The following is a 27,705-nucleotide window of genomic DNA, read 5'->3' as shown; positions in this document are numbered from 1 at the left end:
ACAAGCCGCATCGGCATGCAAGTAAGTCATGAGAAAAGGAGCCATGTGATTCTGCAATGAGGGGTGAAAGACAAAAAGACCTCCTTTCCTCTCTGACCTGCTTTAAAAAATAAAATAAAAAAATGAATGAACGGGCACAGTATAATTAGCATTTTCACATAGCGCATGTCATCATCACATGGCAGTTTGGAAATCCCTGCTTCCTTAATAGGTCTAAACTTGACTCAGAGATATCCAAACATAACTGAAGTTGCTTGGGATGAGGTTGCCAGTGGCTCTGTGCAAAGGAAAGCAAACTCCCTCCCCAACGGCAGATTGGGGACCCTTTCAGATTACACTGAATCATTTGGAGTGTCTGGGATTCCCAACCCTGTCGTGCAGCTTAACTCTGGAGTTATTACTCGAAACAAATAGAAGTGGATTGCTTGCGGACTGCGGTGCAAGAGACAAGCCGGGAAATGGTTTCCAGGAGACTGGGAGGCACAAACCGCAACGTGACTTGGGTGTTCTTTCGCCTGTGACAACACTCCAGGACAACTTGGCCAGATAATTTTGTCTTTAGGACGCACAGTCTAGCTGCTCCCAAGTACAAGTGGATCAAAACGTTCTCTCTTCCCCTTAAATGAGGGTTCTGCTCATTTAAATAAGCTGTGTCCTGTACAAATTGGATTTGTTACGTGAATTACATCTCTGAATTTCTGAAGCTTTCTCGTGCTTCAGCCACAACAAACCACCTTCCCCCTCCACCCCACCCCCCAAAATCTGGAAGCTCAAAATAACAACAGATAAAAGCATTATACATGCAGGCAAAACATTATAAAATAGAAAGGATATAATCAGAAAAGCACAATATTTAGGATGGCTATGTGGGTTGCAGGACTGTGTTTCTCTCCCAGCCTTAGAAATGGAGACAACGTGGGGTGGGGGAGAATACATAACAAGAAATAAAAATATCGATATTGTGGGCAGCTGGCAGAAATGACTAATGCAGCAAGTGGTAGCTTAGAAACAAAACGGAGGGATCTTTTGGAGCCTGTGGCATTTCACAGAGGGTGACTGTCTGATGCAAAGGTTGCCACAGTTTTTTACCTGAAGAAGTGGAATTTTCCTATGCTGGGTTTGTGACCCAGAGGCCCTTGCAGCTTTGGAGGCCGTTTTTCAGATTTTTAATAATAATAATAATAATAATAATAATAATAATAATAATAATAAATAATTTATTATTTATACCCCGCCCATCTGGCTGGATTTCCCCAGCCACTCTGGGCAGCTTCCAAAAGAATATTAAAATACTGTGATACATCAAACATTAAAAGCTTCCCTAAACAGGGCTGCCTTCAGATGTCTTCTAAAAGTCTGGTAGTTGTTGTTCTCTTTGACATCTGGTGGGAGGGCGTTCCACAGGGAGGGCGCCACTACCGAGAAGGCCCTCTGCCTGGTTCCCTGTAACTTGGCTTCTCGCAGTGAGGGAACTGCCAGAAGGCCTTCGGTGCTGGACCTCAGTGTCCGGGTAGAACGATGGAGGTAGAGACGCTCCTTCAGGTATACTGGACCGAGGCCATTTAGGGCTTTAAAGGTCAGCACCAACACTTTGCATTGTGCTTGGAAACGTACTGGGAGCCAATGTAGGTCTTTCAAGACCGGTGTTATATGGTCTCGGCGGCCGTTCCCAGTCACCAGTCTGGCTGCTGCATTCTGGATTAGTTGTAGTTTCTGGGTCACTTTCAAAGGTAGCCCCACGTAGAGCGCATTGCAGTAGTCCAAGCGGGAGATAACCAGAGCATGCACCACTCTGGCGAGGCAGTCCGCGGGCAGCCTACGTACCAGATGGAGCTGGTACACAGCTGCCCTGGACACGGATTTAACCTGTGCCTCCATGGACAGCTGTGAGTCCAAAATGACTCCCAGGCTGCGCACCTGGTCCTTCAGGGGCATGGTTACCCCATTCAGGACCAGGGAATCCTCCACACCTGCCCGCCTCCTGTCACCCAGAAACAGTACTCCTGTCTTGTCAGGATTCAATCTCAATCTGTTTGCCGCCATCCATCCTCCAACCGCCTCCAGACACTCACACAGGACCGTCACCGCCTTCACTGGTTCTGATTTGAAAGAAAGGTAGAGCTGGGTATCATCTGCATACTGATGAACACCCAGCCCAAACCCCCTGATGATCTCTCCCAGCGGCTGCATGTAGATGTTGAAAAGCATGGGGGAGAGGACAGAACCCTGAGGCACCCCACAAGTGAGAGCCCAGGGGTCTAAACACCCATCCCCCACCACCACTTTCTGAACACGGCCCAGGAGGAAGGAGCGGAACCACTGTATGACAGTGCCCCCAGCTCCCAGCCCCTCAAGACGGTCCAGAAGGATGTTATGGTCGATGGTATCAAATGCAGCTGAGAGATCCAGGTATTTTTAAATTTTATTTTAAATACCTAATGGTTAAAAAAGGTTGTTTCAGAAGTTTGTGTTCTTTCTCACACACCTTACAGGCAAAAGATACCAGGTCCAACCCCCCAAATCTCCAGCCATGAGAATCTCAAGTAGTGTTTGATTAGACAGGCCTCTACCTGAGACCTTGGACAGCCACTGGCCAGTCAGAGTAGACAATACTGGCCTAGACAGACAAAACCCGAGCTTATATAAGGAAGCATTCTGTGATCATAGTCAACATGTGGGAGAATTCAAGAGAGAACTGAGTCACAAAGTGGGGTTTTAAATTAATTTGTGTTTTGACAAGGGTCCATCTTGTCAAATTCTCCTAGTTACGGTTTGCATGACTACACCCACTGAGAGCACATAGAAGGCAGCCTGGGATAGGGACTCAATGGTCTATTCACTGGGCCTCATCCTATCAAGCCCTGGCAAATGTTATCTGTCCCATACCGGGAACCAAAACCTAAGAAGGTGCCATTGTCTGGGTGGACATGAAATCCCAGAGAATTTACCTGAAGCCCCTGATGTTGTCAGGCTTTTCAGAACATTGTGGATTAAATTTGTAAGTCTTCTCATGTGCATTTCCCATTTTTTCTATTTACACACAATTTACCATCATACAAAGATTTTGTGGATACTTCCCAACCTTTACCTTCCATGGCATTCTTAACAAACCTAGCTTATGCTGCATATCAGTATAAAACCCCTCCCTAGTTTTCTCATTGTAATTCAGGGCTAGGCAACCTAAGGCCCGGGGGCCGGATGTGGCCCAATTGCCTTCTTAATCCAGCCCACGGAGGGTCCAGGAATCAGCATGTTTTTACATGAGTAGAATGTGTCCTTTTATTTAAAATGCATCTCTGGGTTATTTGTGGGGCTTGCTTGGTGTTTTTACATGAGTAGAATGTGTGCTTTTATTTAAAAGGAATCTCTGGGTTATTTGTGGGGCATAGGAATTTGTTCATTCCCCCCCCCCAAGATATAGTCTGGCCCCCCATAAGGTCTGAGGGACGGTGGACCGGCCCCCTGCTGAAAAAGTTTGCTCACCCCTGTTGTAATTCTTAGTTGTTTAACTGTTGTTTATAGAATTACTCCACTTGCAGATTGGTTTTAGTATCATATTTTTAAAAGTATTCCCCAAAACTATCCCATTCACCTTCATAAGTCATTTTTATTGGGTGCAGACAGGGCTTTTTTCAGACGGAACTCTCTGGAACTCAGTTCCATCCCCTCTCAGGTGGGCACCATTGCCATTATAAGAGAACAGGGGAGGTGTTCATGGTGAGTTCTGGCACCTCTTTTCCTAGAAAAATAGCACTGGATGCAAAGATCCATGGTAAGAATTATATTGAGAAAATGGAACCATCCAAAGTAAAAAGTATACAAAAAGTTATATTCTGGCAGTACCCACCAGCTTTATCAAATTACCAGAAAGCATTCATTGTTGTTGGCATTATTATTATTGTTGTTGTTACTACACTTTTCAACTATTTAGTTTCTTCTTTTTCTTCATCTTTCTACTAAAAAGAGATCAGCATACAAAGAGATCAAAATAACTTTAAAGGGTTAGCCTTCTTTTAACCTGAAGAAAGGAGAGCTGCTAGATTTCCTTTTCAGTCAGTCAGTCAGTCAGTGGTTTCATTTTGCTCTTTGGTATGAGCTTCATGTGAACAGCCCACCCATGCTTGTCTCGGTGCCCCCTCCCCACACACAAAGCATTGAATAACTGCAGTACTGTGGACCATTGCGAACCACACAGATCTCAGATTTGAAATTAAAATCTTTATGACAAGACAGAATGCTGTTCTTCAGTTGCAGCAACGAGATCCATCACACTTTGGGGGGGAAGGTTCACAAAAGCCTTTGGGGTTTTAAAAAATTATTATTATTTTGCACTGCTTCAAAGCTGCCGATTTCGTGTGAAGTGATCCCATTTTGACCTCTGCGGTCTACCATAAACCAGCCATGTATAATAACAGTGGGAAATCTATGCAGTTGCAGTGAGTGAGGGAGGGGGAAGAGGCATAAGCTGCTGCCAAGTGGAAGGTTTTCCTTAAGTTTCTGAGCCCATCAGCTGACTGGTCACACACAGTACAGAATACTTCTGAGCATGTAGCTTTGAATGGAACTGATCGGGGGTGTCTGATTATTAGGTTCCTGGGATATATGGACAGCCCATATTTAGAAAGGCAATTGGGGGTATTCCCTATCTGGTCAAGAGCCTTTTTTCCTAGGCTTCAGAATTCAATGCAGCTGACCATTCAGAGAGTCCCCATAATCTCCTTTATTGAGTAGAGGGTACAGACTGAGGTGGGCTAGAAAAATGGCTGTCTGGCCTGTGCCCTCTCCCCAGCAGAGGAGATTTTTGTACAAATTTAGTAATAAATTGACCTTTTGAAATAGGCCACCTCCTCAATTCATCTATGTTTTTTTACAACTATTTTACATACCTCTCCTGGTATGTCCCACAGAGAAATTTACGGTCTGCAAATAAAAACATCCTAAAGATCCCAGGCCACAGAGAGGTTAGGTTGGCCTCAACTAGAGCCAGGGCTTTCTCGGCCGCGGCTCCAACCTGGTGGAACGCTCTGTCACAAGAGACTAGGGCCCTGCAGGACCTGACATCCTTCCGCAGGGCATGCAAGACAGAGCTGTTCCACCAGGCCTTTGGTCAGGGCGCAGCCTGACCCCCTCCTCTGGCAATCTGCACAAAATTTTGCTTGATGGTTGCTATTAATTTGATTTTAATTTGATTTAATTAATTTTACAATGAATGTTTTAGAATGTTGGACTATTTTGACTGTTGTTAGCCGCCCTGAGCCCAGCTTCGGCTGGGGAGGGCGGGATATAAATAAAATTTATTATTATTATTATTTATTAAACAAGGGTTTGAAAAGTGCAGGGAGCTTCCACAAATACAAGCTGGAAAAGTGAGGGGGGTTGGGTCATTGTGGCTTTACCATACTTAATGCCAACAACCTGCTCCCTCGTGAGGTCTACGAATCTACGGCACAATCAAACAATTACAGACAGTAACAATGTATATTTTAGAAACAGTAAAGGTAAAGGGACCCTTGACCATTAGGTCCAGTTGTGGCCGACTCTGGTGTTGCGGCACTCATCTCGCTTTATTGGCGAGGGATTACAGCTTCCAGGTCATGTGGCCAGCATGACTAAGCTGCTTCTGGCAAACCAGTACAGCGCACAGAAATGCCGTTTACCTTCCGGCCGGAGTGGTACCTATTTATCTACTTGCACTTTGACGTGCTTTCGAACTGCTAGGTTGGCAGGAGCAGAGACTGAGCAACAGGAGCTCACCCCGTCGCAGGGATTTGAACTGCCGACCTTCTGATCGGCAAGTCCTAGGCTCTGTGGTTTAACCCACAGCACCACCTGCGTTTAGAGACAGTAGCATGAATATATTTTATACTTATTTCAAAGTCCCCAAAATAACATTGTAGGTGATCAGAGAGATCAAAACAAGAACAAACGAACACAATGAGAGTGAAGAGAGAAGAGATGATGAAATATATGGACAGACTCAGTGAACCAGAAACAATTAAATTGTTTTTAAGGAATTGCCTCTAAACTCTGCTTTACCTTGTTTGCACATGCCTCTTTGTTAAGAAGGCATTGAACAAAGGAAACAGACCTTTTGTAATGATAGAAGAAGAAGAAGAAGAGTTTGGATTTGATATCCCGCCTTTCACTCCCCTTCAGGAGTCTCAAAGCGGCTAACATTCTCCTTTGCCTTCCTCCCCCACAACAAACACTCTGTGAGGTGAGTGGGGCTGAGAGACTTCACAGAAGTGTGACTGGCCCAAGGTCACCCAGCAGCTGCAGGTGGAGGAGCGGAGACGCGAACCCGGTTTCCCAGATTACGTGACTACCGCTCTTAACCACTACACCACACTGGCTCTCCACACATTTGTTTGCTAAGCTCATGGGGGTTCTTTCCATGATTTTTCCTGCATTTGGTGACTCACTAAAAACGACAGGTAAGTATTGGGTGGGAAATCCGGTCACGTTAAAAGGTTCCTGAGGGTTACCTGGTATCTGATGAAAACTGCCATGCCAAAACCAAATGGTACTTTGGAAAGTATAAAACGATCACATGCCTCATGTATAAAAGAGGCAGCCTCGACCTCAGAATTTCACTGCATTTTCTATTTCAGATAATAAACAGGATGGTGTTGTGAACTTTAATTTCACAAATCTGTTGATCACTGTCAGAAACCAGAGGCTGGGCTGGATATCATATGCCTGTCAAAATATCAGAGCAGCTCACTGGTGATATCGACTATTCATATGAAAACCAAGGTCAGTCAACATTCACCGTGAAGTAAATCTCTGGTTGCTGCTACCGGTTCTTCATGCCTATATGTCTAGGAGCATTCAAAAATAACCAGGACTTTGTGTGTATTCCTTTTTCCACACCTGGCTTTTCAATCCAGTTTTGTTTTGTTTTGAAATCTTATTTATTTAATCTCCCATAATAAGATAGGTATGTATACATACATATTTGTAACCAAAAAGAGAGAGATGAAACAATCACTTAAAAAAAAAATAACAGAAGAAGGAAAGAAAAAGAATCACCAACAATTACCCTATGGGGAGGGGAGTTGCTGTGGGAACAAGTTAAGGCTTTTTCAGTTTTGTTCAGTTTATGCAGGTCCAGGGTCCAATGTTTCATCATCAGGCTTGGCAGCTACCTATCTATCAAGCATTCCCAATGATAGCATCTCCTACCAGCGAAAGACAGGACAGGTGGCCCATTTGTCTTTACTTCTCAGTTTTGGCCGAAGTTTTGTTCCAACCATTCCGTTCTGATCGTGTTTTCTTGCAAGGAAGACACGAGACTTTCTTCTTCTTGAAGCGCATAGCTAAAATATGAGAAGCACTTCCTCAAATGCGGCCATAGCCACCAAGATAAAAAGGTAAAGGGACCCAAGGCTCTTAATTTGGAGAATTAGGCTACGAATGGCCGCTAGCCATGATGGCTGTATGAACTCCACTCTCCGTGGGCATATCCAGCATTTATGGGGGGGGGGCTGCCTTATTTGGGGGGGGGTAGGGACAAGACAGTATTACCTGCGATGCAATTGGTTAGTTTAAATATTTTTATTTATTTGCTTGATTTAGAGGGGGGGCTGCCGCCCCTGCGGCCCCTCCACCCCCCACCAATCCCAGCTACGCCCATGAATATCCTGGGAGTCCCTTTCCAACTCTGATGTAAAATGGGCGGACTGCCGAGCCCGACCAGAAAACTCCGCTGGCCTTCCGACACTCCCCATTCCCCCCGCGCCCCCCTTTTCGGGCTCCCTTCCAAGGCGCTCCGGGGAGTGGAGATCACGCTGCTCTCTCCGCCCGCGGGAAGCCTGGCCATTCCCAGGCGCGCACGTGCTGCCGCGGCCCGATCCGGAGCCCGAGAGCCGGCGCGCTCTTCTCCCTCGGCGACCCCACTAGCCCCTGTCCCTCCGCCTCGCTCCGTTCATGAGAGCTGCAGGCGGGATCCGGAGAGGGGTCTCCGAGGGAAGCCGGGCAGGGCGAGCGAGCCGCCATGGAAGAGCTGGCCCAGCGCCCCCCGTCGCCCGCCACCAGCCCTGCCCACCCGGTAAGCTGCGCGTCCTCTTGGGATCCTAGGAAATTTTCTTAATTTCTCCTCGCCTTTCAACTGGTCCGTGGGGTAGGAAAGCGAACTCCTCCTTTCTCTTTAAAAAACACAACCTCGCTTATTTCATAGAATCATAAGAGCTGGAAGAATTTATTCAACCCCCTGCCATGCAAGAATAGCATGGGAATCGAACCCGTGCTTTGGCATGATCAGCGCCGCACTCTAGCTAGCCATAACTTGTCCGCTCAATCCACCGGAGCCTGTCTTTGCATGCCAAAAAAGTCTGTAACTCCTCGAGGGTTTGAGACCCATTGGCTACCTTCACCTGGTTTAGCCACCTAGTCAAAGTTCTTTCCTGGGGTGTTAGGGGAGGGGTATGTCTGGGGTAGTTTGTCCACCTTTGGCCCCCACCCTGCACTCAGCTCTCACCTGTGGCTCCTAGAAGCTGTCAGCGTGTGACAGCGGCCACCCTCCAACCTATAACTAAAATAAAGCACAATGTATATTTATATGTTACGCAGATATGGCCTGCATGGGGAGAAGGGTTTTTTGTGATAACAAAATGTTTCTGATAACTGGCAGTCAGGTGGTGGGTGCCCAGCTCTCCTTAGATTTTAAAGGACACCCTTTGCTGTTCAGATATACCACCTTGCGAAGCACATTGGACTTACAGCACAATCCTGTGCGAGTTTACTCAGAAGAAATTAGCTGAACTACTATCTGATGGGGCTAGTAAGTGTGTTTAGAATTGAATCGTTAAAGCAATTAAAGTGAAGGCTTAAAAGCACCTGCCCTAGGATCTTAGGGTAAAGGGCAGGAAATAACTAACTTTCATTTGTGCCCAAATTTCAAAAACACTTAAAAACCAATATACTTTCAAAATCTAGTCCTTATTCTGATGCATACAAAATGTCAGCCTGGATAGCTCAGTTGGTTAGAGCTTGGTGCTGATAACATCAAGGTTGCAGGTTCGATCCTTGTATGGGACAGCTGTAAGGTAAAGTCCAGGCAAAGGCGGCTATGGGGTTGCAGCGCTCATCTCGCTTTCAGGCCGAGGGAGCTGGTGTTTGTCCACAGAAAGTGTTCCGGGTCATGTGGCCAGCATGACTAAACCACTACTGGTGCATGGAGGACCATGACAAGTGCCAGAGCGCATGGAAACGCCATTTACCATCCCGCCGCAGCGGTACCTATTTATCTACTTCCACTGGCATGCTTTCAAACTGCTAGGTTGGCAGGAGCTGGGACAGAGCAACGGGAGCCCACCCCGTCGTGGGGATTTGAACCGCTGACCTTCCGATCAGCAAGCCCAAGAGGCTCAGTGGTTTAGACCACAGCGCCACCCGCAATGTATATTGCTGCACTGCAGATGAGATTATCCTCAAGGTCCCTTCCAACTCTATGATTCTATGACTGCCAAGATTTTCCATGTCACTTGGTATGTGTTTGTTTTAGGGAGGAAGGGAAGCCCTTCCAAAACCAAATCCTTGTATTTTTAGTTATGTTAAATGATTAAAAAAAAATGTGGTGGTTTGTTTTTTTAAAGTGAATATATTTTAGACTGACATCAATGCTACTTTATTGAAATAGGAGGAACTGGATGAAACAACAACCCTGGTTTGTAAACCGAGAAACAAAGGAGGAACTAGCAACCTCTCATCAGCTGCTTTTAATGTCATCAACTCTATCATAGGATCTGGTATGATAGGTAAATGCATCAGTTTATTATTCATTCCAGTTAATTACTATAAATTTCACTCCAGTTTATTATTTTGTTGGACTTACTATCAATCATATTTTTGGGGGTTGTAATTTTATTACAGTAGTGCAGATTAATGTCGATCAAGATCAGGGATTCCAATGGGCTGTTTATATATTTAACATTTGACTTTGTCAGCGGCTTGCTTTACATGACACAGTAAGCCATACTACAGCTTCCTGGGACCTTGCAAATATGTGGATGTACAGATAGGAACTCGCAGCCACTTCCCTCCAGATTCAGGAGCCGATGGCATGAGCTTCCTGTGGCTTGGGCTTCCTCAGATCTTAAGTAGCCCCTGGGAAGATGGGAGAGGAGCTGGAAGCATCAATAAGTGGCAAGAACTTGTGGGGGGACCTCCAATCTAATTTGTTTGTTTGCATCGTTTCACAGGCCTGCCCTATTCTCTGAAGCAAGCTGGATTTCCATTGGGAATACTGTTGTTGTTGGCCGTTGCTTATATCACAGGTATTGCCTTAAAAGTGGCCGTTGTCATTCAGTAGAGAGAGAGGTCCAGGAATTAAAATGGGCAGAATGTGCAAAATGTCTTCATTGATACTAGAAGTCCTAAATTAGGCATTCTTCTCTCCACGCAAGCGACTCTGCTTGGAGAGAGAGCCCCTCTGTGGTGTCCCCAACATGCTCTGCCCCCCCTCACCGTCCACACATTGGGGGAAGGTCTGAAGGGGAAATTTTGGGTGCATGTGGGCTAGCCCTATGGGCTCCGTTTCTGCGGAATCCAGCTTTCAGCTCACAGGAACAGACTGTATGCATTAGGTAGCTTTCTGCCCTTCATATCTTCCCCAATGTGTTGGCAGCATATGGGTGGGGCAGTCAGGGGACACAACAGTAGGGCAGGGCTTGCCTATAGAGCCCCACTGTCTCTCCATGCAGTGTTACTCAAGTGTCACACTGGGTGGCGCTGGTGGTCTAAACCACGGAGCCTCTTGGGCTTGCCGATTAGAAGGTCGGCAGTTCGAATCCCTGCAACAGAGTGAGCTCCTGTTGCTCTGTCCCAGCTCCTGCCAACCTAGCAGTTCGAAAGCACGCTAGTGCAAGTAGATAAATAGGTACTGCTGTGGCAGGAAGGTAAACGGCATTTCTGTGCCCTCTGGTTTCTTTCACGGTGTTCCATTGTGCCAGAAGCGGTTTAGTCTTGCTGGCCACATGACCCGGAAAGCTGTCTGTGGACAAACACCGTCTCCCTCGGCCTGAAAGTGAGATGAGCGCCACAACTCCATAGTCGCCTTTGACTGCACTTAACCGTTCAGGGGTCCTTTACCTTTACTCAAGTGTACAGGAAAAACGCTTAATCTTCTGAGGTGGTTTTTAGAAGTAGAGCACTGTGCTGCATTGGATGTCCTTTCCTATGTGATATTAGGATACCACGAAAGAAGGCAGGGCTCAGAGAGGATCTTCCTAGTGAATGGAACAATGGCTTGCTGGAACAGGAACAAAGGATGATTGCAAGCATTTCCATCCACCTTTCACATAGCCTAGTGCAGAGGACACTAAACCAGGGTTTCCCAAACTGGGGCCTCTAGCTGTTTTGGGGCTATAACTCCCAACATCCATAGCTAGCAGGACCAGTGCTCAGGGATGATGGGAACTGTAGTTCAAAAGCAGCTGGGAAACCCCGCTCTAAAGCATAGTTTCCCCTGTGAACTAGGATTGCAAATAGGATCAAACTGTGGTTTGCAGTTCTGGTTTGTAGAGAGCAGTTAAACCACGGAATCTCTGTTGTAGAGAATCAGTTAAGGACACAATGCAATTCATAGTGTGCAACTAATCTTGCATTTGTGAAAAAAAAATCTCTATTCTACCCATTATAACAGAAAATGCCAATCTATTACATATCAGTTCCATGTGCTTTGCTGACTTACTATATTCCCTTATTAATCCTTGTGAACAAAGTTTAAAACTATATGTGACTCTATCTAGGTGCAGTGGCAAATTAGAGTCAGGGAGACCCATCTTCAAATCCCTATTCACTGAGCGATCAGGGGCCATTAAATGTCTCTCAGCCTCATCAACCTCACAGAGTTGTTGTGAGGATGAAATGGGCTGGGAGAAATTCGTTTAAAAAATAATTTGTACTAAAGCTTGTACCCTAGCCATGCTAGCAGACCTCAGGGCAGCCCATTTGCTCCTATATCCTGCTGCTTACATGGGCACGAACTGGGCTGCTAGTTAACAGCACTGGAAGGAGCCTGTGACTCTGGAGATGGATATGGAATGCTAATTGACACCACCCAATGCAGCCTGCGAGGGCACATGTGGATTGAAAGAATGATCCACTGGCCTGGCAGTAACAGGGATCAAAGGCAGCTCTCCTTGCCTGACCTACAAAATAAATAGGTCAGCTCTCTGGAAATAATTGCAGAAGAGATCTCTAGCAATGCCTCCCCTAATGGACACTGGAGATGTAGTTGTGTTACCAAGACATTTTTCTTTGGTTTCCCGCAGGTTTTGTGTAAGATCTCCTTTCCCCTGTTATTCTGTGTTCCCAGGTATTTTCCATGGTGACTTCTTTCAGTCTGATTTAAAAATCAAAATAAAAAAAATCAAGAGAATAATGCATGAGAAATTGATCCCAAAGAGATTGTTGTTAATAGAATGCTTCTTGTTCTCCTCAACAGATTATTCTATTATCCTGTTGATTAAAGGAGGGAACCTGTCTGGAACCAACAGCTACCAGGCTCTGGTCAATAAAGCATTTGGTTTTGTAGGGTACCTAATTCTCTCAGCTCTCCAGTTCTTATACCCTTTCATTGGTAAGGTCCCCTTGCAGATGCATTAAAGAACAATGCCTTTTTGCAGTCTATAAAAGAAGAAGACTGGAAGCCCCTGTGGTGTAGTGGTTAGGGTGTTGGACTAGGACCTGGAAAACCAGGGTTCAAATCCCCACTTGACCATGAAGCTCTCAGTGAGTGACTTTAGGTCTAGTCACTGTCTCTTAGCCTAACCTACCGCACAGGGTTGTTGTAGGGATTAAATGAGGAAGGAGAAAACCATGTGCACCACCTTGAGTTCCTTGGAGAAAAAAGTGGGATGTAAATGAAATACAGAAATTGGTCCAGGCTTATCCTTTAATCTTCCCCTTTGTTTGGCTGGAACCCTGGATGGTGAGAGAAGGGCTCTTAACAGCTCCCCCATGCACTGATAATTCGCATGAGAGGGGTTGCGGGTTCACCAGACTTGGAGTCAAGAGGTGAGGCCTCCTTGTGTGACCCTAGAAGCCCCTCATACGGACACAGTGGGGGCAGGTGCACTTTGGGTCTGATAGAGCAGGTGACAGTAGACAGGACCAGAGCCAATGGCAGGCAGGGCCAACACATTCTAGTGTTGCTCCATCCTCCTTTGCTGAGCTGTACAAGGGCATCAGTGAGAAGGAGTAAGGAAGAGGCTGGTTTTAAGGAAGAAGGCAGGCAGGCTTCCTGTTTTGAAAAGAGCCCCATGAAGTTTGGTGGTTAAATTTGGCTAAAAGTATTGAACATAAAATACATTACATGTTCGGAGAAGGCATAGTTTTTCACTGACACAGTTTTGTTCCGTATAGTGTATGCTTAGGTTTCGTTTTATCTTTTCAAAGCGTTATTAACGAAGTAGCTTCTTCTTTTAAAGCCATGATTAGTTACAACATTATAACAGGAGACACTTTGACTAAAGTCTTCCAAAGAATTCCTGGCGGTGAGTCGATCAGTTTTTGTTCTTCCTGATTAATAAATGTTTTTACTTAACTTGTTAGGAAAGTTGATCAAAATATTTGCCCACGAATTGAATATTGTAAAGGGCTGTGACACTCACCATAAGTTATGCATACTTTTTTATTTTCTTGGTATATTTTGGGGGTTCAGATTTTGGTACAGTGGTACCTTGGTTTATGAACTTAATCCATTCCGGAAGTCCATTCTTAAACCAAAACCTTTCTTAAACCAAGGCGCGCTTTCCCTAATGAGGCCTCCCGCCGCCAGTGCCCTTCCACCGTTCGGATTCCATTCTTAGACCGAGGTAAAGTTCGCAAACCGCGATACTATTTCCGGTTTTGCGCAGTTCGTAAACCGAATCGTTCATAAACAGGACTGTTCTTAAACCGAGGTACCACTGTATCTGATATATAAACTGACCCATTCTGAGAATCTCAGGTTTCATTTTCAAAAGGCATGTTTCTAGTCCTTATGAATGCAGGGATATGTTGTCCCCAGAAGGATCCACTGTATTGGGGTGGAGCTTTGGAGTCCTGCATAACTAAGGCTGCAGTCCTACTTGGGAGCATTGAATTAAATAGGACTTCCCTCTGGGTAGATATGCCTAGCATTTATGGTGTTCTTCATAGTCTGCAATCACTTTCTCCAGGCATATATGACTGCAGTCTGTTGCTTGTCATCCACCACATATGGCGCCTGCAACCACACTGTTATTTGCACAAAATCTAAATTTTAACATTCAGTTAACAATAAAAGCATGACAGTAGAGATCATTTATACAAAACAAACATGCATACATTTATTTGCATTATTTAATATGGAGTACACCATTCATTATACTGGGTATAAAGAATTGCTATAAGTTTATCGGCTTAATTTTTTGAAAAAAAGACTTGTGCTTGTAAACTTTGTGCTTTATAATACCTCCCTTTTTATATTAATATTAATAATTGGGAAAATGCTGAAGCATTTTGTACATTATGTATTGGTGTAATCCTGTAATGTTTTCTTAAAAGTAATCCTCACTGAGTTCAATGAGGTATACTTCAATGACACGGGATTGCAGTCTGAGTTTTTGTGATATAACTCCTTAGCATAAATGTTGTTGGCAAGTATTTTGAGGTGCGTTGTCCTAAATAATGTTGGTGCTATATAAATATTCCAAAAATCGCACATTTTTTGTTCCCTTCCTACCTGTCCTCATTTCATGAACAGATTTTTAGACATTCAACACATTAAAAAATCATGTACATTTCACATTTAATGAGCAACCTAACATCCATTTCTTACAGAAATATGCATCTTAACATTTCTCTCTCTCTTTTTTTTTAAGCAGTCGATCAAGACAATTTGCTCATTGGTCGCCATGTCATTATTCTCTGTGTCACCATCATCTTCACCCTTCTTCTTTCCCTCTTTCGAAATATATCAAAATTGGGGAAGGTAAATTATTACTGTATAGAAATTAACTTCTCGATTTGGTTAAGAATTAAAATAGCGTCAGATCAAACTTCTTCAACCTAGTGCTCTCTGACGTGTTTTGGGCCACGTCAGCCCTGACCAGCATGGTCAGTTGCCAGGGACGATGGGAATTGTAGTCAAAAGCATCTGAGGGAGGAACCAAGTTGGGGAGGCTGACCTTGGTTGATAACTGGGGTAAGAGTTTTAACACACGGGAGGAGAAAAAGATTGAACAGACACATTATGTCAGGCATAGGCAAACTCGGTCCTCCAGACGTTTCGGGACTACAACTCCCATCATCCCTGACGACTGGTCCTGATAGCTAGGGATGATGGGAGTTGTAGTCCCAAAACATCTGGAGGGCTGAGTTTGCCTATGCCTGCATTATGTGTTTTGAGGGTTATCAAAATGTGTCACATGGTATGACATTGCAGCATGGAAGGTATCCTCTGTGTGATAAATGTGATAGCCATAGGTAGATGAACATGGCTTAAAGGCACATCATGCAGCCACCTTATTGAAGCTAAGCTGGTCCTAATATGGATGGAAGACTGGAATCCAAATACTTTCTGTTCTGCCTTTCCCCCTCTTTTGTATATACATTTTGAATGGCAGGTCTTTTAATTATACTGGCCTGTCACCCATGGAAATGTCCGTTCTCTCTTCTTTGACAAACGAGATTATGCTTTTGGAAATTCTAAAATGTTTGACCACTAATGGGCATAATCGGCTAATGCTTTTATTGTTATTCACAGGTATCATTGGTTTCTCTGATTTTAACCGTCCTCATCCTGGTGTTTGGGATTATAAGGGCAATCACATTTAGTGCACAGGTGTAAGTAATCTTGTCATTTCTCGTTCTCCATAATCTCTCTGGGAGAAATAAAGGATCTAGCTTGAGGGAGAGCTGAGTTTGCATGTTTTGTTTTAAGATACAAAAGAAGGCCTCTTGTGGCAGTAAACCCAAATTGCAGGAAAGTTGCAGCACGGCAACATCACTTTGAATTACGCTTGGTGATTTGGTGAATCACGGTAATGATGGAAAGGGCCTTTTCTGATTTTTTCGGCCCACACAGCTGCCATTTTGATTGGTGCTCACAATAAAAATGGCTGGGGGAGAGTCCAAACCCACTGAAACAATACAGAAAGAGAAAATGACAGGGAAAATAATGCTGCCTAGTCATAGGATATTTCATTGGTGCTCTCCAGAAAATATCGCTTGACAATGAGACAAAGAATCTATTCAGATGTAATGCAGCTGCTCCATCAAGCGATGGTTTGTTGGTGTTAAATGAGCAGTGAGTTCTGGTGGTGCTGACACTGTGACAAAGAAATGAGCTTGAGTGCCCCCACCTCCACTTGTGCTACAGACATAAGAGGGTGACTTCTTGGCTCCTTAATCAGTTTTCCATGATGCCTGAACTGAAACCAGTAGTGTAGTGGAACTGCAGCTCAAGTACATTTTTCTTTTTCAGAGCTAGTACACCAGGATAATTGACAAACTGACCTTGCTTTGGCACTTTTATCTAGCTCCGAGGGCCTTCTGGTGGTTCCCTCACTGCGAGAAGTGAGGTTACAGGGCACCAGGCAGAGGGCCTTCTCAGTAGCAGCACCCTCCCTGTGGAACGCTCTCCCACCAGATGTCAAGGAAATAAACAACTACCTGGCTTTGAGAAGACATCTGAAGGCAGCCCTGTTTAGGGAAGTTTTTATTGTTTAATGTTTTATATATGCTGGAAGCCGCCCTGAGTGGTTGGGGCAGCCCAGTCAGATGGGCGGGGTACAAATAATAAAATTATTATTGTTGTTATAGGGATATAAGGAGGCTTCCAAGTTTGTTTGTGACTGATTAGTGAAGCTAAGGGATGAGGGAAATAGTCATGCAGAGGCTGGCTATTACACACCTTTTCTTTAATATAGTGCTTACTTTACACTAGCTGTTTAAATAGTAACCCTATAAGATTGTTCGTATTCCTAACTAAAAGCTGAAAGTTGTGTTTCAGAGGGCTGAAGGTCAAAGCTCAGTATAGCTTTCAACTTGAGCCTTACAATCCTTCTGAGTTCACTGGAGCTTATTCCCAGGAAACTAGAACTGCAGTCATACTGAGCCTAATAAACTGGGCATTAGCCTGTGTGTGTGTGTGTGTGTGTGTGTGTAAAATACTAGATCCAAACAGTTGCTTGCATTTTTGGGCTCTTGTTGGGAATATGGATATGGGAGCAGCCATGATGAACTTTTTCTGCTTAGGAAGCTGTCTAATAGTAAATCAGCTCAGCATTGTCTACCCTGTCTGGCAGTGTCTCTATGATTCTATGTCTCTATGGGTCTCTCCCAAGCTTACCTGAAGATACCAGGGATTTAACCTGGAGCTTTTTGCAGGCAAAGCAGATGATCTTCCACTGACCAATAGTCTTTATTTACCGGTAAATCTAAAATTTCAAAATTGCCATTACATCACGTAATGGAAAAAGTTAAAATTGCACGTGTTATTTATGAAATTGGGGGTGTAGGAGGAAATGCCCTGCTTTTGTTTCCGTTATATTTAAACTTTTTTCAGTGTTCTGTAGTTTCCTGACCAGAAGAATTTCTTTTCTCACACCAGCCATGACCAGCAAAGGGGGTGAGGGGCAAATATCTTATGTCTGGGTCCCTGTGGTTACTTGAAAGAACGGCATTTTTCACATACTTAAGGTGCTTTTCTTTCACATCAATTAGTCACAGAAGAGTTAAGACCTTTATTAGGGCATATTAAAATGGAGGGGTTGAACTTTCAAAATTTCCAGAACTCTTCTTACAACTGGATGCTTCACCGTAAAACATGGAAGGAGAGAAAGGATTCCAAACACCTTTGAAAAGCTGACCCTTTGTAATATTTTTATTAGGTCCTAATAACTTTTGAGTTATTTTTCTCATGGACATAACAGCTGCCTAGGAGAGTGTCTTTGTGTGATAGTTAATAAGGTAGTCAGCCTTAATTCCTGCTTCAGAAAAGCAGTTATACGGACGCTTAATTCTGGCGATATTTCAGCACTTTGCTTCTATTTCCTCTTGAAAGACAATGGAAATGTACATATGTATAAGGATTGCCTTAGGAACATAGTCGGGAACAAAGAATGCATCCTGTCTGGCCTGGAAACGTATATGGGTGGGAATGTTGCAAATTACACACTCCACAAATAAGCAAAGAAACACATTTCAATCCCTTGCCATTGTGTTGCTTTGAGGCAGTAAAGAGGGCCATAAATGGCACTAGCATTTATTTCCAAAGCTGGAATAATCTGCAGCATAACTGCTAATTAATAAATGGTGGGTTATTTATAAAAGAAAAGGTGTGGCTAAGGAGCTCTGCAGGTTCTGATTGATACTTGAGAAGAGTATTGGATGTCAAAAGAAACTCTTTCTGGAGTAGGGGGAGCTTCATAGAACTGGCAAGAGTAAAAAACCTGAAGTTGCATCTTCCAAGGTAAATGGTGCTTGGAAAAGCTAATTTGTCTGCAGCAGAGATAAAGCCTGACAGCTGGGCGCTGTCCTCTGGCCTGGCAGCTGTGTCCTGCTGCTGCTTTGCAGTTCACTGAAAGTGCAGCGGCTGAGACAGCAGGTGGCAGCAGCCTCCCCTGTCAAGAGAGATGAGGACTGAAGCCCCTGACTATTGAAGGTGGGCGTTCTGCTCTCTGGCAACGTTTTTATCTCATTTTGTTGCACTCCTGTTTGAAGGCAACTGTATACAGTCGTACCTCGGATGTCGAAGAGAATCCATTCCGGAAGTCCGTTCGACCTCCGAAACGTTCGATTTCCAAAGCATGGCTTCTGATTGGCTACAGGAAGCTCCTGCAGCCAATCGGAAACCACAGAAATCCCGCTGGACATTCGAAAACCGGAACACTCAACTTCTGGTTTTCGATCGTTCGGGACCCAGAACATTCGACTCCCAAGGCGTTCAGGAACCGAGGTACGACTGTACTTGCAGAATTATATTTGAAGACGCTGTATATTTTGGGAAGTAGGGGAATAATGGAAAGATGGCATTCTCTAACCCCCTGCCCCCCGCTGGCATGGAGCAGTATTACTTGAGGGGAGGAATCTTTTGGCCCAGTCAGATTTTGAAAAGTCAGTGCCAGCTCCCTCTTCTCGAGGTTCATCTGATCTTCCAAATTCAAAGTGGTTTAAGTTCAGAAATGCACAAATGGCATGCTGTGCAAAAATTTTTTTGCATTTCACAGCTTTAACTGTGATGCTGTTTGCCTTGGAACTTGAATTGCTTCTCCCATGCACAGGCTTCGGTCTGTAACGTCACGTATGGGTATAGAGCTGGCATGGTAGTAGTGCCTAGAGTGTTGGACTAGGACCTGGGAGACCAGGGTTCAAATCCCCACTCAGCCATGAAGCTCGCTGAGTGACCTTGGGCTGGTCAATCACTCTTAATTTAACCCTACCTCGCAGGGTTGTTGTGACGATAAAAATGGGAGGAGGAGAACCCTGGGCTCCTTGGAGGAGAAGAGGAGGAGGAGTTTGGATTTGATATCCCGCTTTATCACTACCCGAAGGAGTCTCAAAGCAGCTAACATTCCCTTTCTCCCCCGCAACAAACACTCTGTGAGGTGAGTGGGGCTGAGAGACTTCAGAGAAGCGTGACTAGCCCAAGGTCACCCAGCAGCTGCATGTGGAGGAGTGGAGACACGAACCCGGTTCACCAGATTACGAGTCTACCACTCTTAACCACTACACCACAAATATAATTAATATATATATATATATTTCTATATATATATAGAAAAGTATATAATGATGCATGGAAGGGCTTTTCCTAGGCAGCAATCGTACGCAGATTTACTCAGAAGGAAGCCAGTGGTCGGTTCAAATAAGTTTGTTTAGGATTTCAGCCTGAGAGAGCCAGGGACTACAGTTCCAATTGAGCCTCTCCTATCTCACTGCACCCTTTGTTGCTGTCATTTTCTCTCTCAGTTAGAACATAGTTTGTCAGCGTTGATTTGCAGCACTGAAGGTATGAGACCCTAGGCTATTGTGCCCCCGTTGCCCTCCTTAAGGGGCCCGAGGCAGGTTAAACCGAGCACAGACAAGTCCAGAAAGCTGCAGGTAGACTGAGATGTGAACGTTTTGCTGTTGCTAGCTATAGTTCAGATTAACAAGAAAACAGCTGGATGGCTGCAAGGCGGTGGAAGGGGGGAGCCTTTTTACTTTCCATTTCGTAAAAAAATCTCTTCAGTGTTTGTGCTTCAATTGACATGAGATTCCTGCGTTGCAAGGTGTTGGACTAGTTGACCCTCAGGGTCCCTTCCCACTCTACAGTTCTGTGGTTCTGTGACTGCCCTGGCAGTTTGTTTAGAGCAAGGGTGGCTAGCATGTTGCTGGGGGGAAAGCCCCCGTGACCCCTGACCAAACTGGCTGGGGCTGATGGGGGTTGGAGTCAGTCCAACAGGTGCTCAGCCACAGGTTCCCTACTCCTGACCTTCAGATTTTGCTTTTAAAAAAAAAATTATTCCTGGTGGAAGTGGCAACCTCTCAAATGCTGCTTTCTTTTCCAGAACCCAAACAGAAAATCCGTGGGTGTTTGCAAAGCCCAATGCAGCCCAAGCCATCGGGGTGATGTCATTTGGTATGTGCCATGTTTGGCGGCATTTCTTTAATATCTGCAGCGCATGTAGCACCCTTAGGTTCCCTTTGCATTAGTGAGATTCTTACTCTTCCAGATTTGTTTTTATTTTTCTTGCAAACGTTTTATTTTAAGTATTGATGGATTTGTGGGAAATGTCGAGCATTAACTTGTGGCCTTCTAGATGTTGTTGGACTCCATTTCCCATCATCCTCAGCCAACACAGCTGGTGGCCAGGGATGATGGGAACCATATTCCAACAACATCTGGAGTACTGCCCTTTTGCTATCCCTTGGAGCTACCCACCTGATCACCATCTTTGCTGGAATAATCCGGGTCTGGTTTTGTAACATACAAAGATAACCTTTGACCAGATTTGTCCTTTGTCTTTGTGTTAGGGCAAAACGGGTCTGAATGATTACACCCTTTCTTCCACTAATCAGACCAACTTTGAAGGTTCTTCCCATTTTCTTCTTTCCCTTTGTGCTTCTCTTCTAACGAGATTCCCTAATGAAGCACATTGTTAAATTTGTTTCTTCTAACTGTGCAATAGGCCTGGGCGATAATCTCATTTTCAACTTCGTGATACATCACCAGCTAAACATTACAATATACTGATAAATCGCAATGCCTGAAATATGGATGGAGCTATGTAGAAGCATTGGCTGGCTTCATGGTTTTTCCCACATGGTGATTTTGGTATAGCCTGTGCACGCACACATACATCATGATTCGCAATATATTGCCAAGTCAAAAATTATGAAACTGATACCATGCTACGAATTTCAAACCGGTTTTGGATGATATATCAATAGATCACCCAGCCCTACTGTGCAACATTTCTGTAGTGGGAGCATTGAGAGAAGAAAAATGCCACGTCTTACAGACATTTCCATCTATACAGATTTTGGGAGTTAGGGAGTTCCTTAGAGAGTGCTCACAAAGGTGTTCTTGCTCCCAGAGGTCGCCACAGCAGCACCTCTACTTTATTCCACTGTAGAACAAGTGGAGCAGGGGGTACCAACGCCATCATTGGACCCAACCAAAGTCAAGCACTTTAAGGGTCAAAAGTAGGCATTATTGTAAACACATGGCTGCTGCTAGCTATTTGGTTCCCACTTCCAGTGACATCTCGTGGAACTTACCCATGTCCTGATGTCACAACGCAACGTGTTCTCCCTGCCTTCCGCCAACAGCAGCCAATCCTGTGGGGTAGAAGCTGCGACAAACAGAATGTTGTGACATCAGGACATGGGAAAGTTCTGCAAGGCAGGCTAAAGAAGTGTTCAATAGCAGCCAAGCATTGCGCATATATCTGGTTTGCCCTTAATTCTCACCAATTTCAGTGGGGGAGCAAGAAACATGTACACAATTCTTCCATTGTGCTTTACTTTGGCTCAAGCCCTTTGTTTTCAATAGCTTGCCTTTCCTCAGCTTTTCAGTACATTTGTCCCAAATCTAGTTGACTCAGAAATATATACATTGCACATGATTGCTTTATAAATAAAAATACTGTTGTGCTTCTTCCAGCATTCATTTGCCACCACAATAGTTTCTTAATTTACGGCTCCCTGAAAGAACCCACACTCAGCAACTGGGCACGTGTCACGCATGTGTCCGTCTCGTTTGCTGTGTTTGTCGGCTTGTTGTTCGCTACGTGCGGATATGTGACCTTTAGAGAATACACAGAAGGTAAGTTATTCCGTTCCGGGTTATAGTTATTGTTTACCTTGGCTTTCTGACAGTTCTCACCCACATTAAGCTTTTCTCCTAGATTCCCTCACCCAAGGCTGTGGGTATTCTGTGTAGGATTTACTACTGGTACACAATTCAGCATCTGCAAAACCTACTCCAAAAACAAAACCCAAAAAAGTATCTAGGGGACCTATTTTCAGAACAAAATCCCCACATGAGCAGGTTCCAGGGGCCATGTGGATGGGTGGGACCAGAGGCAAAATTGGGTGGAGAAACCCATGTAAGTTTTACCTCTGTACAGTAGCCCAGTTTTGGCACAGACTCGCACACTCCTCTCTCCCCATCCCAGCAGCCAAGCCATTTTCAGAACAAAATCCCCACATGAGCAGGTTCCAGGGGCCATGTGGATGGGTGGGACCAGAGGCAAAATTGGGTGGAGAAACCCATGTAAGTTTTACCTCTGTACAGTAGCCCAGTTTTGGCACAGACTCGCACACTCCTCTCTCCCCATCCCAGCAGCCAAGCGTTCAAGGGCACATTCTAGCCAGGCAAATGCACTCAAGGAGGACCTGAAGTAGGGCAGTTGAGGGATGTGAGTGAAGACCGGCTGTGGCAACATTTGACCCCTGGGCATGAGGTTCCCCACTCCAGCCTTATGGCTTCTTATATATCCACACCTCAGGCTTATATACTGAAGATTCTCCAAAGATAATCCTGAATTGGAAGTAGTGTATATTGCTCTAGGGACGCGGGTGGCACTGTGGGTTAAACCACAGAGCCTAGGACTTGCCGATCAGAAGGTCAGCGGTTCGAATCCCTGCGATGGGGTGAGCTCCCATTGCTTGGTCCCAGCTCCTGCCCACCTAGCAGTTCGAAAGCACGTCAAGTGCAAGTAGATAAATAGGTACCACTCCGGTGGGAAAATAAGCAGCGTTTCCGTGCGCTGATTTGGTTTGCCAGAAGTGGCTTGGTCATGCTGGCCACATGACCCGGAAGCTGTACGCTGGCTCCCTCGGCTAATAAAGCAAGATGAGCGCCGCAACCCCAGAGTTGGCCATGACTGGACCTAATGGTCAGGGGTCCCTTTACCTTTATATTACTCCAAAGAGCAAGTATAATGCTAATTATTATGAACTGGTGCCGAAGTTGGGAAGCCCAATGATACTCTTCTCCTTGAGAAACCTCTTGAACAAACAGAAACATGATATTGCCAGGCTGCAGGAGCATGAGGAATTCTGTAAAACAATGTTCTTTGGCACCATGCCAATGCAGGAATCTTTTGCCCAACATAGGGCTTGAACCCACGACCTTGAGAGGCTCGTACTCTACCAGCCAAGCCAAGCCAAGCCAGCTTGTACCAGATGAAGAGTAGAACAGAAAGAGTAGAACCTGTGGGCCTCCTATGATGTTGCTGGACTACAACTCCAGTCATCCCTGACCATTGGCTATCCTGGCTGGGGTTGATGGGAGTTGGACACACCTGGAAGGTTACAGGATGATGCCTGCTCCAGGAGTAGAAGATCACACAGAACCAGTCCTTCTCAATCTATTTACTTCCATGTCTGCAGGGAACCTTGTATGGGGGAATCTGCCTCTTGGAAGACTTGCATATGAGATGGGGGAGAGGTGGAGTTGGGCATAGAGCTAACATAATTTGTAAGAGCCCTGCTGGATGAGACCAAATGCCCACGAGCCCAGCATCCTGTTTTCCACCATAGCCAGGCAGGTGCCTCTTGGGAAGCCTTCAAGCAGGACATGTGGACAATGGCTACAGTTCTTCACTTGTGCCACACCCCAGGCCCTTTGCTATAGCCGCCACATACAGTCTATTATAGTGCTGTGCACAGAGTGCGAAAACCCCTAAGGTAACATTCCAAAGTTCCCGTAAGCACTCCTATACATAGCAAACGCTTCAGAGGTTGTTGTATATTTGAAGCCTTCTAGCTTTGATCCTGCGGCATGGGAAGTGTGTGCGCCCAGATCCCTTGCCCAGCTCTTCCTTAAATGATTGTTCTTGTCACAAGAATAACAGCTACAGAGGAAATCTGTCTGCTTCGACCATGCGTTTTTATTCATTTTGAAAGCACCTTGCACCCTGACCCTAATTCAGATGCCAGGAATACTCCTACAGTAAAAGCAACCTTGGTGTGCAAAGGATGCTGAGCACAAGCTCGGCTACAAGGTTTAGTTTTTGGAAATGATTCTCACACACCCAAAAAAACCACAATAGCAGAAAATATGCAGTGCCCCTCGCATTCACAGCTGAGAATGAATTCTGTAAAGTGATCACAGCAGAAATGGTCCGTGCTGCTAGGGCCATACACCGAAGGCATATGTTTCAAAAATAGAAGTTCACCGTGTCTCGTGGCAAACCACTGTTGAACCAGAGGGGATTTCCAAACACATAGAAAGAAAGAAAGAAAGAAAGAAAGAAAGAAAGAAAGAAAGAAAGAAAGAAAGAGCCTGCCTAGAGATGCTCTTTGGAATCCAGCCAGTATTTGTGGCTGTCTAGGTTTGTTCTTTGGAACTATCGGAATTTAACTGAGAACAAATTTAAAAGTTCTCATGAATGCTTGGGTCTGTATTCACAATTTCTGTTTTGTCTTGCACATTACAAAGTTAATTTCATTGTCTGCCACTTCTTCAGGAGACATATTTGAGAACTATTGCCGAGATGATGACCTTGCCACGTTTGGGAGGTTTTGCTATGGAATCACTGTCATCTTAACGTTTCCAATAGAATGCTTTGTTACCAGAGAGGTGAGTGTTAATCGCACCTGTATCTTAGATTGCAGAGTCACCATTAATTTCTGCCCCCAATGCAGTGAACTGTGATAAGTGCCCAAGGATGAAGTTTTAGATCACAGTTCCATCAAATTAATGTTTTCTACACTGCTGCTACGGAAATTACAATTACGTTGTGTTGCCGTAATAAGAAATCAGATGCGATGAATCAGATGTGAGAGCCAGTGTGGTGTAGTGGTTAAGAGCAGTAGTCTCGTAATCTGGAGAACCGGGTTCGCGTCTCCGCTCCTCCACATACAGCTGCTGGGTGACCCTGGGCCAGTCACACTTCTCTGAAGTCTCCCAGCCCCACTCACCTCACAGAGTGTTTGTTGTGGGGGAGAAAGGGAAAGGAGAATGTTAGCCGCTTTGTGACTCCTTCGGGTAGTGATAAAGCAGGATATCAATTCCAAACTCTTCTCTTTTTCTTCTTCTCTTGCAGAAATCATTTCAGTCCACTTATTGACATCCTTGGCTGAAATAGACAATAGGACATATTAGACAGAAACCTAATCAGACTGAATATTCCTCAGTTTAAGCAATGGCTGCAATGCAAGCAGACTCAGTGTCACCACCCAATCTTCTTGGGCAACTGCTGGGGGCCACTTCTTTCGGTGATGCATTCATTCATTCTGGGTGACTGAAGGGTTAGCCGCCATCTTAGTTTTCCCAAAATGTAATGCCCTGGAATTTCCATTGCTTCATGGCATTGTGCGTAGAGGGTGGTTGCTCAAGAAAGATGGTAGCCATATTATTAAGTTAATAGCATCACATATACTAGTGACTGAAAATGGGAAGCAACAAGTGCTGTCTGGCTCAGTGGAGAAGGTATAGCATATGTAACCAAGGATTCCTATTATGTACAAAATCACTTATTGTAGGATATGAAAGGATGGAACTAAATCCAACAAACTTTCTCTGAAATGTTTGCATCCTTTTTATAGAATGTTGGAATAAGCATACGCTCATGGAAATGTAAGATTTATTTGATTATTGATTTAGTAAATTTGTATACCACCTCGTACCCATAGATCTCGGAGCGGTTCAGAATGTAGATTAATTGACAGACAAAGATAATGTTTGTTTTCTTTTTGGAAGTACATGACCTCAGTTTTGTCCTGATGTATACTGGATCCTTAACCCTCTGCCTAGGTTTGTTTTTATTTTTTTAAAAAAATGAAAATGAAACAAATAACAGTCCATAATCTAAATATTGATCTATTTTTCCAGCTGTACAAAAAAAATCATACTTGGTCAATTTAAAAGCAGCTATGTGTTACTCTGGAAACGTTTTTAAAAATAAATAATTATGTGAACCTGGGTGCCTTGGGGGCAAGGGCTTTTCATTGAAGTCTGGTGTTCAGTTGTAATCCATTCCTTTGGCTTGTGCATAACCCTAGGATGAGAAAATTAAAATATGCCACATCATAACAGTACTTAGAACTGTGCTTCTGTTTCAGGTCCTTGCAAACGTGTTTTTCAAAGGAAACCTTACAACCATTTGCCACGTTGCTCTGACAGTCATTGTCATTGCTTTAGCGACAAGTGTATCGTTGGTGTATGATTGCCTGGGAATAGTTTTAGAGCTAAATGTAAGTGCACGGGGATTTTTCAACTACTAATTTTTTGTTTTGTTTTGGCTTAATGAAATAGACTGTTTCCTCAAATTGTTATTGTGTTAATAGGATATGCTTAAGGAAGAAATTTGGTGCTGTGCTTCTTTGTGGCAAGATGATGAACTTTTTGTCTGAAGCTACAGAAATAAGTTTTTTCCCCCTGGGGAAAAATGAAGGGGCATTCTAAAGCCCCTGTTCAAGCAAAATTATTAAGTCACTTCCTCCATCCTGAGGAGTCTTGCAGATGCCTGTTTTTGTTTTGTTTGAGTAACTGACAACCACTAAGTCTTGCCCAGAGTAAGTCTTGCCCACTGAAATCAGTGAACAAGTTCCTCAAGTTGACTGGTTCCTCGTTGTGATTTCCACCCCATTCCTTCTAAACTCTCTGCATAGAATTTATTTCAGGAGCGTGCCTCTGCAATACACCACAAATGCATATTTAGTGTTTTACTTCCTGCTTGCAGGGGGTGCTCAGTGCTACTCCACTGGTCTTCATCCTGCCAGCCGCCTGCTACCTGAGGTTCTCCGAGGAGCGATGGACCCATTCAGACAACCTTCTCTCTGCCCTGATCCTTACCATTGGGGTGCTGGTGATGATAGTTGGCTTCGTTATGACTGTCCTACATCCCCAGGATTGTAGCCATGGACAAGAAATGCCATACTGCTTCCTTGGAAATGCCTCACTCTACAACCAAACAGTCCTGTCTTCTCCGCAAACTCACCAACCATAGGAGACAGTGCCTTCCAGACAAGAGCAGTGCAAATATAAACTTTTTAAAAAAAAAAACGTTTTTGTGAAGTCCATTGTGTGTTTCAGGTTTTTAAACGTACTCTTTTCCCCCCTCCAAGATATAATAAAAGTTAAACACTGAGCTGCAAACGTTATTGGTTTTTGCAGTTGTGAACTCTCCCTAAATTGCAAAAATGCAATATATTCTCCAGTATTTGCTGTATGTAAGCAGATACCCCATTTCTTTGGATCCAGCTGCTATATTATTGGACAGCCTAAACTCAGAGCTG

General features: G+C 44.5%; 1 protein-coding gene across 6 annotated transcripts; it reads left to right on the top strand.

Moving 5' to 3' along the window:
- On the top strand, positions 1 to 27,565 carry SLC38A11 (solute carrier family 38 member 11). 6 transcript variants are annotated; one of them, XM_083496783.1, is made up of 12 exons: positions 1 to 21; positions 9,641 to 9,758; positions 10,203 to 10,277; positions 12,449 to 12,583; positions 13,434 to 13,499; positions 14,850 to 14,959; positions 15,734 to 15,813; positions 20,523 to 20,593; positions 22,121 to 22,282; positions 24,933 to 25,045; positions 26,530 to 26,661; positions 27,150 to 27,565. In XM_083496783.1, the coding sequence occupies exons 1-12, from the start codon at positions 16 to 18 to the stop codon at positions 27,414 to 27,416; spliced, it is 1,335 nt and encodes a 444-aa protein (XP_083352909.1). In that variant the 5' UTR covers positions 1 to 15; the 3' UTR covers positions 27,417 to 27,565. The 6 variants fall into 6 exon arrangements, with proteins under 6 accessions (XP_083352909.1, XP_083352905.1, XP_083352908.1 ...); XM_083496779.1 differs by lacking the exon at positions 1 to 21 and adding an exon at positions 2,813 to 2,998; XM_083496782.1 differs by lacking the exon at positions 1 to 21 and adding an exon at positions 3,743 to 3,772.
- Positions 27,566 to 27,705: the final 140 nt, after the last annotated feature.

The sequence above is a fragment of the Podarcis liolepis genome, assembly GCF_965112155.1.
Source record: "Podarcis liolepis genome assembly, chromosome: 1".
Taxonomy (NCBI): Eukaryota; Metazoa; Chordata; class Lepidosauria; order Squamata; family Lacertidae; genus Podarcis; species Podarcis liolepis.
This window is presented reverse-complemented; position numbering and strand designations above follow the sequence as displayed.

What these genes read in the sequence shown, in the direction of transcription:
- SLC38A11 (XM_083496779.1), top strand. Translation starts at nt 2,828, where the DNA reads ATGGTCTATTCACTGGGCCTCATCCTATCAAGCCCTGGCAAATGTTAT. An exon ending in CATAGGATCTGGTATGATAG is followed by an intron (nt 9,759 to 10,202) that starts GTAAATGCATCA and finishes ATCGTTTCACAG; the next exon opens with GCCTGCCCTATTCTCTGAAG. An exon ending in AATGCTTTGTTACCAGAGAG is followed by an intron (nt 25,046 to 26,529) that starts GTGAGTGTTAAT and finishes CTTCTGTTTCAG; the next exon opens with GTCCTTGCAAACGTGTTTTT.